The 16,650-nt window shown below is 43.9% G+C and overlaps 1 protein-coding gene across 1 annotated transcript in view; it reads right to left on the reverse strand.

Annotated features, from left to right (window-relative positions):
* Positions 1-517: 517 nt before the first annotated feature.
* Positions 518-16,650, reverse strand: part of ints2 (integrator complex subunit 2) — a 42,151-nt gene continuing 26,018 nt past the window's right edge. The window contains exons 15-25 of the mRNA XM_068008492.1: positions 15,975-16,083; positions 14,887-14,985; positions 13,728-13,892; positions 13,156-13,357; positions 11,729-11,854; positions 10,466-10,667; positions 8,867-9,103; positions 6,874-6,981; positions 3,516-3,621; positions 1,874-2,050; positions 518-1,026 (exon numbers count right to left, since the gene is read on the reverse strand). Of these exons, the coding sequence (XP_067864593.1) occupies positions 845-1,026; positions 1,874-2,050; positions 3,516-3,621; positions 6,874-6,981; positions 8,867-9,103; positions 10,466-10,667; positions 11,729-11,854; positions 13,156-13,357; positions 13,728-13,892; positions 14,887-14,985; positions 15,975-16,083 (1,713 nt within the window). The 3' untranslated portion in view covers positions 518-844. The remainder of the gene's footprint in view (positions 1,027-1,873; positions 2,051-3,515; positions 3,622-6,873; positions 6,982-8,866; positions 9,104-10,465; positions 10,668-11,728; positions 11,855-13,155; positions 13,358-13,727; positions 13,893-14,886; positions 14,986-15,974; positions 16,084-16,650) is intronic.

Below are 16,650 nucleotides of genomic sequence, written 5' to 3' on the forward strand. Positions count from 1 at the left end.
CTTGACTGCTATTGATCCAGCTCCCTCTTAACTGCATCAGTTAATCCAATCAACTGCCTTTCCTGGGAGTCTGATGTGTAGCTCAATCCTTTTTGTTGAAACTGCAGATTAAAGAACAACTGCCGGCATAAGCTTTAATAAAATGTCAATTGGACAATCCTAGTGAATAGCTAAGTGCCACAGTACAGAACACCAAGGGAAAGGCGAGACATCAAGCTTATAGAGTACAGGAGGAATTAAAGACAGGGAGATAGGGAATTCCACTATAAGTTGGCTCAATGCTTATGCAATCAAAGTAACTTTTATATATTGAATAATATGAATAAAATCATTGAGCTTTGTTTTTCTGGTATGAAATAAATGAACTACTGCAATGAACAGAATGGAAATGGAAGAGAAAGTACAGGGGGAAAAAAGTTAGATTGAAGTAAATGAAAGACTACAGTTATCACATTGTGTCCTTTCAGATTCTTATAGATTGACTCTTAATTCTAAAAAGTTTATATATTGAACAGCATCCAAAATAGGTGATTCTTTATTATAAAGCAATTTTACACTGCAGTTTGGTAGTCAGATAATTACTTTGCGTCAGATATATAAAGGATTCCCTTGTGGAAAAAATTTACATTTTAAAAAAGATCTTTAAGACAGCAAGTCCAACCTACCACTGTGTCCAATTGTGGCGACATTATTGCAATCCATTTCTGAAGTCAGACAAATGTTGGACTCAGCTCTGCAGCACAACCAAATGCATCGGTCGCTGATGAAAGGCTGCAGTCCCAACACTCGCCAGTCGCCACATTTCAGATGCTGCTGTAGCAGCTTTCATTCCTCAATTCTGATGCTAAACTCCAACAACAGCTGTGTTTATTATCTCCAGAAAGGTTGTTTCAACACGCTGACACAGAAGCACATCTGGGTCCAAACACTCTGGTACGATATTCTCACCCTTTTTAATCCTGTCCGAACTTGCACTTCGGTTGAAGTCAGCATTTACTTCTGACTTCTCCTTTAGATACTTGAGACCTGCATTAAAACATGTCACATTTCCCCTTGAGTGAATTGTCTATGGTACTTGCCATAAGTGAACCTATTAATGGTTAAGAATGTGTTGCTGTAGGAATGGTGTCTAAGTTACAATGGCCTGGTGGTGCAGCTCATTAGTGTTCAGAACCATTGGACATGTATTCAGTCACAATCCCGCATGTTTCAAGATTGCATCGCAGCTGCAGTCAGGTGGAGGTACCAAGCATAATGCACTGCCCCAAAGTTGGAGGGAGGGTTGGTGGTTGCTGCCAAGCAGAGTAGGAGCACACATCTGGGGGGCAGGCTGTCTAGCTACCTTCATGGTTCAGGATGTGAAGGAGCCTAAAATGAGGAAGCACTACCCAATTCTTCTGTTAAAGCAGCAAAGGCTGAAGAAGCAACTACTTTGCCATATTTCTATCTTTCTTGCTTCCTCTTTTGAAAGTGGCACCTCCTGTTTGGGTACATTTCCATGTCCTCCAGTATGGCTCTCATTTTTGCAGGAGGTGGGAGAGAAACATCATGGTAGCGCATTATCCTGTCCACACACGTGTACACTTTCCAGCGAGTGTCATTGGCCAGTAAGTAGGACCAGGAGCCTAGACAGAATTTTATTTATTTTTTTTGTTTTCCTTTCCTACCCAAAAGATGCTGAGGCCAATTGTAGCACCCCAATTACAGCTCATCAACTAACTCAATACGGTCAGTGGGCAGTGCCTTTACTGACTCGATCTTGGAAAGTGGGGGGGGGGCATGGTCGCCACTTCCAATGTGTTGCTGCAATGGACAGATCTAAAGTCATACTTTAAAAATCAAATTATGTAACAATAACACTCAAAATACATACGTGTAACGATAGGGTCAATATCCTGTGCCTGAGTGGCAACATGTGAGGCACAGACTTGTCCAATCTGGATCAGTAATGAGGTTACGTCATCATACAGTGGAGGAAAAGCTTGGCAGAAAGACACCAAACAGGGCAATGTAGGCATGAAGAAGGCAAACCGCTTAGCTTGAGTCAACACTGCACAAGGAAAGAACAGTACAACAGTGAATAAATCTCTGCAAATTCCACTGTGACCACCTCCAGTTTCCAACCTCTCAACTTTCTTTTTCTTTGTCTATTTTATTGATTCTACCAGTTCCTCTGACCCCTCTGAACTCCAAATACATCTGCGTGCATCCTCAATGTTTAAAGCAAGACCTACCACTCAAATGCTTTCTTTTCCAACACCTCAGAACCGTGGAACTCATTACCCTCCATCAGTCTTCACTTCAATGTGCAAGCTTTTAAGATCCATGCCTGGCCTCAGATCAGGAGCGCCAATTTGGACTTTCACAGAGAAAACCCTGGAATCATTTAAGAACATCATCTGCTTTCTTCAACCTTGGCAGTGTCCTGCATTATGGACCATTGCCGTGCTTTCTTGGTGACTAACTGTCCTAGAAGGAGGACCTCAGTTTCAGCTGGAGATTACCCTTATTTTACATTTTTGATGTCAGTTTGGGCTTTGTGGAAAATGAGCGCAGATTTTTTTCTTCATTCATGAGATGTGGGCGTAACCGGCAAGGCCAGCATTTATTGCCCATCTCTACCACTTTCTCAAGGGCAATTAGTGAGCTGCCTTCTTGAACCACTGCAGTCCGTGTGGTGAAGGTTCTCCCACAGTACTGTTAGGTAGGGAGTTCCAGGATTTTGACCCAGTAACAATATATTTCCAAGTCGGGATGGTGTGTGACTTGGAGGGGAACGTGCAGGTGGTGGTGTTCCCACGAGCCTGCTGCCCTTGTCCTTCTAGGTGGTAGAGGTTGTGAGTTTGGGAGGTGTTGTCAAAGAAGCCTTGGCAAGTTGCTGCAGTGCATCTTGTGGATGGTACACACTGCAGCCACGGTGTGCTGGTGGTGGAGGGAGTGAATGTTTAAGGTGGTGGATGGGGTGCCATTCAAGCGGGCTGCTTTGTCCTGGATGGTGTCAGGCTTCTTGAGTGTTGTTGGAGCTGCACTCATCCAGACAAGTGGAGAGTATTCCATCACACTCCGGACTTGTGCCTTGTAAATGGTGGAAAGGCTTTGGGGTGTCAGGAGGTGAATCACTCGCTGCAGAATACCCAGCCTCTGACCTGCTCTTGTAGCTACAGTATTTATGTGGCTGGTCCAGTTAAGTTTCTGGTTAATGGTGACTCTCCTGTTGATGGTAGGGGATTTGGTACCGTTGAATATCAAGGGGAGATGACGGGCAAATCGAGCATTCAACCCACGTTGGTCTCGTGCAGGCTCTACAGAATGATTCAGAGAAGTGATGTTGGGGGTTAGGAAGATGGCTACCTAAGCCGTTAAGAGGAATGGCGCAAAGGAGACCTTACATAGAACGAAACACAGGCACATGCTCATATAAAGATTTAGTCCATTATACGTTACATGCTAAAAGTAATGCAGCTCTACTAATAAAGGAGATGGTTTAATATGTTACCAGCGTTAGGGGGCCTCACCTGTGAGTATCGTTCCCATGACATTGATGGACAAACGGGCTATGCTGAGAGACTTGGGTAATGCATACTGGATACACAAGTGGGACAAAAGCTGGATGGCAAATATCTGAACAGAGAAAAATCATCTGTTAGCACAAGTTTTTTTTTAAACAAGCACATTTAAAGACCTGTGTATACTGTTACATTTCATTATTGAAGGTAGGTAGACAATTAATGATCAATTTAAAAATTGGTCAGTACGATGGGTTTGCCTCAGGAACCTGGTTTTGGATTTAGCATAGACCAATAGGACCCTGACAACTGGCATATAGGAGATCGTTACAATATCTGAAACAGTAGTTTCAAGCCAATTTTTGTGCAGTAAGAATCCACAAGACAAAACTACACAAAGTGGCAATCCCACTCAAAGGGCAGCTGGTTTGGAAAATGAAAAAACAAATTACACCAATGCTCCTCTTAGGTTGAGGTTAAGACTTGATTTTTGGGGCAGTTTCAATCTGCATCAAGTTTGATGCCAACATTTCCACACCTCAGTGAATGCAACTCACTTTTTAAAAAAAGTGGAAACTTAACATACAGAGACAATCCATTGTTTTACATCTGAAAGTAGAAAGTACTCAATTACTCTGGTGGTGGTGGTTTATTTTCCATAAGTTTTAATGAAGTTCATGATGGCACAGTGGTTTCAACCACTGATTCACAAACTGGTTGGAGGCAGGTTCAAAACTACGACTCTCCTCTAGGCTATCAGCCAGAGTGCCTGAAGTCTTTGTCTCCCTCACAAACAACCACCTGACCAGAGGCATATTTTACAAGTCACAGCTGATTTTCCATACCCCCTCCATTGCTATGATACTCAAGCATCGATTTTAAGCAGTCAGCTGCCTTGGTGTAAATTGGGCTTATGTAGCAGAAAATGGGCAGCAGCTCTGTTCCACTGGAATTTTTCTCAATTTGTGGGAATGGACAGGTGGTGATCAAAGTGCCCATCTCAAGCAGCCAGTCACTTAAACTGAAATATTAATTTGAAGGTGTTCGTTTTGTATGTCATTTCCTGCCATTCTAGTGCACATGATGTCAGATCTAAATCACATCCACGTGGAGTATGTCCAGGGTTACCAGATGCCAGTAAGTACGCAGAATGTTAAGGTAAGTGTGTTTCAATCACTTAACAGGTTTTCTTTTTTGTTGCTTTCCCCCCACTACTGGTACTTAGGTGCTAATGAGCCTCCTGCACCACTTCTGGTAGCAATGGGTTGCATATTTGAAATCCCACGATCTGAGGTGTTTGGCAGACCAGTAGATTCAACAAAAATAATTCAGGCAGTTCAGGCTACACAAGGAGGTGCTCTGAAGGCATAGGTGAACATTACACACATCCAGATGATTGGTAGAGGATCAGTTTTCCAAAAGCACCACTATGTGAATACTTGACTAACCATACTTTCGAATGCTTCCTTAGAGGCAGCCCAGTCACAGGAGTATGTCAAGCTTTCAGTGGCACTACTTTAAAGGAGGCATGCCGGGGGCCAGGGTGATCAACTACCAATGTACCCTGTGGGCTGCAACCGCCAAGTGTAGCTGCAGGCTGTAGCCATCTAATTGGCAATGACAGTGGGAAAGTGTCTTCACTAGGTCCAGGTCAGTCAAGACTCAGATGGAGACCTGTGCCATCAGCTGCAAGGGCACCTACAGCTACCACGCAGCATAAGGCTGGCACACCTAGTGACAGCTGAGAACTGAAACATGGGTCTCTCTCTTTGCAGGCAGGTCGTAATGCCATGGAACCACTGTGCTCACAAACACAATCTTGACTGCAGTAGCCAATGGATGCTGGGCTTCTCTGTCACTTGCTTGCAGACTTGTGTCTATGCCCTGGGTCTCCTTTCCCTTCATTTGTAGTTGTCTTTTTAGTTCCCTGCATTTTAAGCATTGGCAAAGGCTGATATCGGGTTGAGATGCTTTTTGAGAATCTCCAAAGACTTTCAGAAGTTTTGTTGCCCTATTGGGATACACCCCTTCAAATTTTACTTCACACAATTTTCTGCTCATACCATTAATATGCTCCTTACAAGTGTCTTTATCTGCACTTGAAGCTGTACGAATGAGCTGAACTTTGCAAATTTTGTGCACACTTCCATTTGAGTCTATTTAAAACCTGCCAATAGAGTCTAAACTACACCAGTAGTGGAAAACTAGGCCTGTGTCTTGGAGTTCTGGTCACCAGCCAACTAAACCTGCTGTTAGAGCAAAGTCTATGCTGTGATTCAGACCCACGTCCTCAATGTTTTCTACTGCCAGAGCTTCTAGAAACCGTCAAGTCCATTTACAATGCCTGACCTTTTCTTTCACCACACTCAGTGTGGTAAATAACCTTGTAAACAACAATGCATAATCACTACCAGTCACAGAATAAGTAATTTACACTTGCTTACAGCAAGCATCAAAAATCATAACTTGCATTTGCTTACATCGCAGTAGCCATATAATGTCATAAACTGCAGCTGCAGAAGAGAGAGGTTGTTGAATATATTAAAAAAAACTGGCAAATTTTGCACATGGTGGCAGTGCCACGGAATGGCAGGACTGGGTTTGCAGCCATGATTTTCCACATGACGAAACTCTTAAGTTCAGCCTCAACATTTTAGGGAGATGATAAGGGAGAGACATTTTCCTGCAAGGGTGGAAAATAAGTCTGGAGATTACAGTCACCTCTGGGCCGGGATGACCAGAGGTCAGAGAGTAGCTTATTTCAACCCCATTCCAGCCAAGGAATCAGTGCACAACCTAAGGGAACTAAAGAAAGAAAGGGGAAAACTACATTGTAAATGGATATATAAATTTAGATGATATGCTATTTCATAAGGACAGGATTGTTATACCTATGGATAAGGGTATCAAGAGATATGGAGCAATGGCGGGTAAATGGAGTTAAGGGCAGATCAACCATGATCTAATTGAATTGCGGAGCAGGCCGAGGGGCTGAATGGCCTACTTCTGTTCCTACCATGTGATGGACGATGTATTTTTGTGCTGTTAAGGAGGTGGATCCTTTCAGGCTATAAATCCTAATTGGCGTTAAGTAAACAGTGGGCGAGTTCATTCAAAGGTTGTTATTCAGACTGGAGATTTGAACTTTGGCTTGTTTGTGGGAAAGCCTGTATATATTGTGGCTCTGAATTCCTGGTGACTTTTTCTGTACAATGGAAATGACTGTCGTTGTTTATCACTTGTAACACAGAAATTTGCGATAGGCAGTGTGCGACATCTGAAGTGTGATGGTCCACGAAATTCATGCACTTGCACACACAGTTTAGACAGATACAATAAATACATTTATAGATAGTTATTGAATTACCTGCTTCTCCAATTGTGGTTGCGCTAAAAGTTCTGGAATGAAATCCAGGCATATGTGAATGGAGGGAATTCCAGCCACCGTTAGGGGCAGCAGTTCACTTGGGTAACCCTGTGTAAACATCATCTACAATCAGTATTCTCAATTTACCAAGACATGGAGCTAATGACTACACAGTCTTTCTGCACTCCTGTAATCAGTGGAGAGGAGAAATAAACTGGGGTAGAGGGCCAACTTGCTCTGCTGTGGCTCACAGCACATCTAGGAGAGGAGCCAGCTGCAGGTTGTTGTCAGAGGAGAAAAAAAATCTAAGACACAATAATCTATTTAAAATTACAAATGCTATTGGATAAATTTATGATTAATTTCCTGGGTTTTATTCCCCATCTCTCCTGAAGGCTCTGCCCGTTGCTGGTTTATGAATCCACAGTGCCGTGTTAGCTAACTCAAGTGGCTATTCATGTGCAGTGAGTGAGTGCAACCTTTTTGACCATGCAGCAGTGTCAGAATGCATCCAGATTTTACCCTCATCCCAGGTCCACACACATACACTTTCCAACACATGCCACTGGAAAAGGAACCCTCCCTAGCTCAGGAACACCGAGGCCAATCACAGCATCCCAACCGCTGTGTCTCCTGCAAGAATGCTGCTACTGAGCCAAGTGTCAGATTGGCTCACTGGTAACACTCTCACTTCGCAGTAAGAAGGTTGTGGTTTCAAGCACCGCTGCAGGATTTGAGCACGAGCTAGACTGATACTCCAGTACAGTACTGAGGGACTGCTGCATTGTCAGCAGTGCCGTCTTTTGGATGAGGACCTGTCTCCTTGTTAAGGTGGATGTAAAAGATTCCATGGCTCTGAGAACAGGAGGGGCGTTCTCTCAATGTCCTGGGAAACATTTATTCCTCAAATACCACTAAAACAGAGTAACTGCTTATTTATCTCATTGATGTTTGCGGGACTTTCTTGTGCGCGAATTGACTGCCCTGTTTGCCCATAAAACAACAGCGACTACACTTCCAAAGTGATTAATTGCCTGTGAAGTGCTTTGGGATGTCCTGAGGACGTGAAAGGTGCTATATAACCCTTGTGGTCGGTGTAGCTCCGCTCTACACTGGTTGGTGAGTTTTCCAATTGAGACATTGAGAGTGTAGTTTTCCTTTTGTAAAAATAAATGGAATTCACTTAACCAGGATTCCTGGTAAGATCTGTTTAAAAATATTACAGGGCGAAGGAAGTGAAATATTCAATAATATTTATTCCAGTCAGTCTCTTGCAAAATGAATGTTTTAATGACAGGATAATTTTCCATGTGCTGGGGGCATGACGCCACACCCTCACTTTTCCAGCAAGGTTGGGTCCAGTTGGCTCAGCATGCAGCAGGAGATGCTCAAGACTAACTTGCTCAATGCCTCTTTCCGTAACGAGAAACCGCACATCCTTTCTTTCTGGATCCATAACCTGATTGTATTTGTGGACTACAGCACAAATTAATCAGCCAAAAATATAAAATACAGAAGAGAGAGGGAAGAAAAAAGGGAAATTGAAAGACAAAAAAATACAGAAACTGCACTGAACAAGCACAACAGAGTTTCAGCACATAATCTGGGCTGACGTTCCAGTGCAGTACTGAGGGAGTGCTACACTGTCAGAGGTGCCGTCCTTTGTAGGAGACATTAAACCAAGGACCTCCCTGCCCGCTCTGGTGGTCAGGAGAACAGTATAAATCCAATGGTTCACTACTGCGTTCTCCCAGTGTTCTGACCAACATTCCCCTCTTAACCGTTACCACCAAAAACAGATTAAACCAGTCAGTCAGTCAATCATCTCACTACGGTGGGGATTTTGCTGGCTCGAACGGCTGCCACATTTGCCGTGTAACACAGCAATTCCGCTTAAAAAGTAATTCCTCCCGTGAAGCACGAAGAAATCTGGCGAGGCACTGTCTAAATGCAAGTATTACTTATATTTATGATTTAAATATACAGTACTGACCTGAAAGTGAACGAGTTTGGCAATGTTTGGGTCTGCAATAAACATCTGATGCAGGAGACAGCAGATGAGACACTGGACCTCCCGGACATTGCTTAGTAACGTCTCCTGAGTGTTCTCCAAGGATTCAGACAGACTGCCAGTTTGGTCCAGCCACTTCAGGACCGTTCCTGCACCACGAGACCTCTCCTCATCCGTGGGTAAGCAGATCTCCAACAGAATTTGAACAGCTGCACTATCCTGTCAGGAGAGTTCATTTACATTAGTGCATCAAAACTGCCTTTTTCTTCTTGAGGAGCCAAAACAAAAAATTGTCCTCATTATGTAAAGGCCACATACTAATACATTTTTTTCTTTCAATTGAACTGGTTGCTATTAACGTTATTTTTTATATAGATCATTATAATCATATTCCTTCAGTCTTTTTACACAGCGAGTGGTTCTGATCTGGAATTCACTGCCTGAAAGGGCGGTGGAAGCAGATTCAATAACAACTTTCAAAAGGGAATTGGATAAATATTTGAAGGGGAAATATTTGGAGGGCTATGGAGAATGAGCAGGGGGTGGGACTAATTGGATAGCTCTTTCAAAAAGCCAACACAGGCATGATGGGTTGAATGACCTCCTGTGCTGTATCAGTCAATGATTCTATTTTTCTCAGGTAAGCGGAAACCTTTGGGATCAAGTTGGCTTCTGATTTAGGACCTGAAGGGATCGACCTCTCACTGGCATTCTTCCCACTCCGCTCCAGATAATCCTGCCAGCCAATATCCTGGACCGCAGTGCTGGTAAACTCTGAACTGAAGCTGATTAACCCAGGGTGGTACCTCTAACCATGCTCGGGAGACCCCACACCTGGGCTCTTACCTACCTCCTCCCCCAAGTTCTGTGGACTTCGGTAGGTGCAGTGCTTTCCTTTGGGGAGAGAGCGCGTTTCACATCAGGCAAACAGAAACTATGTGGCTTTCTCAGCAGTTTGGTTTGGAGACTTAAACGTGGGTCCGGCAACACCTTGGTTTTAAAATTCTCATCCTTGTTCTCAAATCCCTCCATGGCCTCGCCCCTCCCTATCTCTGTAACCTCCTCCAGCCCTACAACCCTCCAAGATCTCTGGCCTTTTGCATATCCCCGCAAATTTTAATTGTTCCACCATTGGTGGCCGTGCTTTCAGCTGCCTAGGCCATAAGCTCTGGAATTTCCTCCCTAAACCTCTCCACCTCTCTCTCCTCCTTAAAATCTACCTCTTTGACCAAGCTTTTGGTCATCTGTCCTAATATCTCCTTATGTGGCTTGGTGTCAAATTTTGTTCGATAACGCTCCTGGGAAGCGCTGTGGGACGTTAAAGGCACTATATAAATGCAAGTTGTTGTTGGGTTTCCGTGTGGGTCAGACACACGGCTAATTCAAAAAAGTTCTCCCTCTCCCTTTGTCTTTGTGAGTTTTTCTCTCTGCTGTTCCGTTTCCCGTTCTCCTGGGTTTCAGTCTATCTTAAGACTAACACTGCTCCACACTGGGGATGCAGAATATGATCACTCACATTGGAACACATACCAGACTATACCAGAGATGCTCCGGCACACAACACCTTACTCCTGTTTTTACCTGGGCTGACAACAAGGCATTTTTCAGCTCCTCTCTTGTGACCTCCGGGGCTTCAGGCTGTCCCACCACCCCCATGGTGTTGTTCTGATATGGCTTGCTGTCCTGATCCACGTTCTCCTTTAGGTGAGCACTCAGATAGGCCTTTGAAGCCAGAAGGTAGCCATTGAGCATGTGCAAGGTAATGTCCATTAGTGGGGGACACCTGGGGTTAAGGCATAAATAAATAAAAGCACTTGAACAATTGTTATTTCCCATAAAATAGTGTACACAGAACATCACATATCCAGCCAACCAATGAGTTTTCCTGTTTCAGTGAAACTTAGTGAATTTGCCATTGAAATTTTGATCAGTTGGGGTCAACTCAAAGCCAATTCAATCATCACATCGCACAGAACATCGCAGCTATGATGGGAGATACACCAAGAACTCTATAAGAATACTTCCTTTTACTTATTTACTTAGTACAATGCACAGCAAACTTGATAAGAGCCCAAGATCCCACAGCACTGCATAAGCAGGAGGGAAGAGGCTGCTGGAACAATCTGGCCACAAAGGCATCCCCTGAATGCAATGAGCAGATAAGTCTTTCGCCAGGACTTCTAAAGGTCACATCCAGGCCTTTATACTGTAAAATGGGTACGGTAGTGTAATGGTTACATTACTGGACTGGTAATCCAGACAACGTGAGTTTAAATCTCACCATGGCAGTTTGAGACTGTGAATTACTTTTCAAAAAAAAAAATCTGGAAATAAAAAACTGGGATCAGTAAAAGTGACCATGAAGCTGTCAGATTGAAGTAGAAACCCAACTGGTTCACTAATGCGCTTTAGGGAAGGAGACCTGCTGCCCTTACTCTTGGCCTATATGTGACTCTAGTCCCACACCAACGTGGTTGACTCTTAACTGCCCTATGAAGTGCCTTAAGCAAGCTACTCAGTTATATCAAAGAACACCACACGGACTTTAGCGGTTCAAGAAGGTGCCCACCATCACCTTCTCAGCCCAACTAGGGATGGGGAATAAATGCCAGCCTTGCCAGCGATGCCCACATCCTGAGAATGAAGAAAAACTGAAAATACACTACAATATTTAGGAACAGAGAAAAGGCCATTATGTCCAGCAAGCCCATCATTTTTAGATTTGAACCCACAACCTTCTGACTGAGAGGCGACAGTGCTACAAGTTGAGAAAAGTTGATACTTAAATACATCAGTTTAATAAATCTGCTGTGGTTCTTCCTCCTCTCACCATTGGCGACTCACCTGTACACTCTCCGGTCACATCGCAACACAATCAGCGGATCAATCATCAGGTCGTTCTGAGTGTACTTCTGTTGGCGGAGCAGTTTGGCTTTCGGTTGCAAAGCATTCACTGTCATCACCCACAGCCTTCACAACACAGAGACATGACATGTTAGCAGTGCCTCACGTGGGTTACTGTAAGCTGACAGACCAGTACTCAACGAAGATAGTTACAGAGTGAAGCCCTTTTACAGTTAATGATAAAACTCTTGTAAAGTGAAAGCTTCTAAGTGATTAGGGAAGAGCGCCACCTTTTAAAATGTTCATGCTGATTATAATCATTTAATTGACCAGTCTCAGCCCCACACTTTGCAATGTTCTTTCTAAGCCCCTCTCTGCCTTGCTACGTCCTCCCTTCTTCAAAAGCCTCCTTAAAACATCCTTCTTTGGTCTTGTTTTCAGCCACCCTCTCGATCCTTTCCCCCCATTGCTTGGTGTCTGTTTACTTTTTCCATCTCTGTGAAGCGCGTTGGAACATTTTATTATATTAAATGCGTAATAAAAGTGTCAGTTTTGTTGTTAATTTAAGAATGTGATAATGAACTTTTGGAATAAAGACGTGCAGATTTAAACATTAATGCTGCCCCAAAGATTCAGTTGGTCAATTTACTGCGAAACAGCCACATAGACCAGGTGGAGCCCAGTCTCTGTTGGACCAACAATTGATCTCAGCAGCCTGGGTCAGAGAGAGGAATCGAGGTTCTTGCTCCTGATCATTATCTTGTGACCACTGCTGGAAAGAGTGCACTTGTGAATGTCAAGATTTAGGCTTAACGGTGATGCTATCCACTGTTGTAAACCCTGCTAACACATTGAAGACTGGTCATTTAGATGAGGTATCTCAGGGAACTGTACCCCAGCATGAGTCAGCACCTTCAGGAGAGAAGAGAATCGTGCTAACTGATAAGTAGGATATATTTAAACAAAAGGTCTGATTAAAAAACAATAGATGTTGGTCATTGAGCTATATCAGGGGATTCTCAGGAACCCTTTGTTCAAATCAGTCTTTGCTGAAGTTTAGACTTGAAAATCAATTGGAACGGGGGAAAATTTGTTACCGCTCGCCAGAGTTGTCTAGGGGAAAGAAGCAAAACAGACTTGTACTGGCAGTACTGCTCACGCTCATTCCGGACTGCTCAACTGAACAATCGTGTGATACAATTCCTGGATCGTTCCCTCCTGACTGGAGATAGTGTGGGTAAAGGGGTACACTTTCTGATGCACATCAGCGAGGGATTATAAAAGAAAACGTTTATAAAAATGGTAGAAGTAAATTGATACCCCACATTAGAAAGATGACAGAGGCCCCAGAAAGGACTTTTACAGACTAACCCCATATAAAATGATTCAACGTAATGATGTTTAAAGACCAGAGAAAAGGCTGCTACCTCCTTGGCATAACGGTGTTGAGAAGCATCCAAAGCTGGTTGACCGTCTGTAGGATTCGTCGAGGAACTGCTGCCTCCAGCAGCCGGTATAAATCCAACATCAAGGCTTCAGCAAATGGGATCAGCTCACTGGCTGATAGGAGTGTCAGGTCCTCCAGGGTCTGCATCAGTTGAGTGTGACTGGTTGAAACCATCTGGAAAGCTGGGGGTGACAGACCAATTGGAATTGTACAGCAGATAAGCGAATGATATAATGAAGGGAATGTCAGAATGTAGGTTATTAATCAGAAATGCCGAGCAAATACAAAATAAGTGGAAGTGATCAAGGTGGAAACTATAACCGATTTGTATCAAACGGCCAGCTGGATACATGCATGAAGCCAAAATACCCTCTTCCCGTGAAATGCTCAGACATTTTTCTATCACAGTGAAGTTTGAACGGTTTGTAGGTTTCATTTGAACTCCTCAAAGACACCCTGACCATCATCCCTTTTCTTAAAATACACATCAGCCGAGTTCCACAGCCTCCCTGGTTTGTGCACTCAATCCTGTGTTAGTTTTCATGCCGTTACCTTCCTGCAATTTCTTGGGTGAGTGCCGCTTGGCCCGGCTGGTCAGCAGCATCCTGCTGAGAAGCGCATCTGTGCCCGTCACTTCCTCCTCGCACATCCAGTCGTCCACCATGCACAGGTGAGGATAGTTGGTGGCCAGCAGACGCAACAATGCAGAGTGCAGACCTAAGGAACAGGAAAACCGTAGTCAGTTCAGGGTGTGCCTTGCAGTACATAATCACACTTTTTCTGTCATATGGTTTAACATTATTTAATAGCCATTCCTCATCGTGACCCCTCCCTTGTTGAACACACATTATTTAGGGCTCCCAGAGAAGTCATTTAAAACACCTTGTCCAACATTCTGCTTTACACTGCTGTATGTTTCAACCATGTCTGGTGCTTGACTTAAAGTGATCTAGTCCCCACACCAGGCTGCCAGCTACCTTCCCTAAAAGTTCACATGGCTCTTTCCAAAAGGATCATACATCATGTTAAAGAGGGAGCTAACCATTTGCAATTATATTTTTGCATTGGATTTTCAGCAAGATTACAGGGCAACCACATAGGACAAGTGATTGGAGTTTAAAGTCCAATCTCTGTGCTTCCCCCTCCTCTGCTGAAGATGATCATGTCTGGTGGGGACCAATTTCACTGACAGTAGCAGCATCCTAGTACCTCATGTGGCCATTCTTCATGTGTGAGTATTGGCAGCAAGTGTTGGAAGGCATCACATACGAGCCTGATTCTGTCCTCACACACTTTCCAGCGGGGTCAATGGACAGTGATTAGGAGTCGGAACTCTGGCTGTGTCTTTCCCCCCCTCTCTGGCCCAGTAGTGTTGAGCCCAATTTTAGCATCCAAATCACTACCCCAGCTGAGACGAGCTAACTCGGCGCAGAGTGGAAATCAAATCTGAAATCTTCCCAATTGGAATGGCTCAGTATCACACCAGGCACCACCTTTACCCACTAAGCCATTGGAAGACCTCCAATCATAATATCTAGAGATGAATTCCAATGGAATCTTGTTTCAACAGGGCTGGATGGATTTAAAAGACATCTTAAAATACAAATGGCTGGACTAGGTCAGAGAATTGGGGCTGGGTTGCAATTTGCTTATATCAGGACCTGTGGATTCTAATGCACTCTGAAGACACTATTGGAGCCACTGCTCTTACCTCCCAGCTCCTGTTGAAGCCCCTGTGCCTGGCGAATCAAGTACTTGATAGGAATCTGGTCCATCAGTGCTGCAGAGTAGGACTTGGGCTTCTTCTGTACTGTAGTTATTAGAAATATGCAAGAATGAAGGAAATAGTTGACACATCCACAGTGACCCACGGTGAGACACAGAAACTGAGCAGCAATCAAAACTTTTCAAATGAAAAAAATCCAGGCTTCAAACAAGAAAAGTAAAACCTTCATTAGGTCAACTCAACTTGATAAAACAAATAGGTGGTAGCTATCTGGCTAATTTAAAGTAAGAACGTATATTCATACAGCTCCTTTCACAATCTCAGGACGTCCCAAAGCATTTTACAGCCAATGAAGTACTTTTGAAATATAGTCACTGTTGTAATGTAGGAAATGTGGCAGCCAATTTGTGCACAGCAAGCTCCCACAAACAGCAATGAGATAAAGGGCCAGATCAACTGTTGCATTGATGTTGGTTGCGGGATAAATATTGGCCAGGACACTGGGGAGAACTCCTCTGCTCTTCTTCAAAATAGTACCATGGGATCTTTTATGTCCACCTGAGGGCAGATGGGGCCTCGGTTTAACGGCTCATCCGAAAGACGGCACCTCCGACAAAACTGCCTCAGCACTGCACTGAAATGTCAACCTGGATTACATGCTCAAGTCTCTGGAGTGGGGCTTGAACCCACAACCTTCTGGCTCAGGTGAGACAGTGCTTTCACTGAGCCATGGCTGACACGGATAACTTGGGTTATCTTGGGGAAGACCATTATTGCTTGTGTTCTGCCAGTCTGTTGGTGGGGTGAGAGGAAAAAAAATCAACACCAGCCAGGCTGCAAACATGGGAACTGTTTCCCCTCGAAAGCTACACCTACTGTAGGTCAATGAGGATTGGGGGCTGCGGAGGGGAGCCTGTACGTCTCAGACTACCTGCCTTTAACGTGGGCCACTGAATGAGTGATCTATGGAGAGAAATCCACTGGTGGGGAGGAAGGGGGTGGGAGGAAATGAGAGAGAAGAGGTTGAAAAGAAGAAACCCAATCCTTTGGGTGAGGCAGAAACACACACATACCCAACGTCTTCACATTAGACAACAGCGTCTCCTCGTAAGAAAGTGTGTAATAGAGGACCAGCAGCTGAGCAGTGATGCTGTGTCTTTGTCGACATCTGTTGTTCTCTGCCTACATGCAAGCACAGGAAAATGATTAAAGCGGCTCCCGCTAATCGGGCAACTTTGTATTTAATGTTTGATGCCCTCGTAACATTTTCACGTGCACTCTTCAGTTAAAGCTGTAAAACAAATCCGTGTTCACCAAAGTGAGCAATAACGGGGAATTGCAATACAGCTAAATCGTTTATTACATTAAAGTGAGGGAGTGTTCGATGGAACGCAAAAACTTTCATGTGGGTGGAATTTGTGTCATTTTGTTTCTAGTCACAAGCAGCAATGCAGGAATACCAGCTAACCACTGCGGGATCAGTCACCCCGAAATGTGACAACAATTCTACACCAACAAATCCAATAACACAAATGATATTGGGTCGAAGACTGTGCATTCCATCAAATGCTCCAATTCATTTCAAAACTGGCATTTAAATTTCTGATTCCTAGTTAGTTGAATACTAGGATGTTTTTTTTTTGCTCAGAAGGTTTTTAGTCCTTTACTGGGGTACAGTTCCATAAGCAGCGATCATTGTCCAGTATCTCAGCCAAATGGCCATTCTCCCTGCCTTCACACTTAGTTTCG

The sequence above is a fragment of the Heptranchias perlo genome, chromosome 28, assembly GCF_035084215.1.
Source record: "Heptranchias perlo isolate sHepPer1 chromosome 28, sHepPer1.hap1, whole genome shotgun sequence".
NCBI lineage: Eukaryota > Metazoa > Chordata > Chondrichthyes > Hexanchiformes > Hexanchidae > Heptranchias > Heptranchias perlo.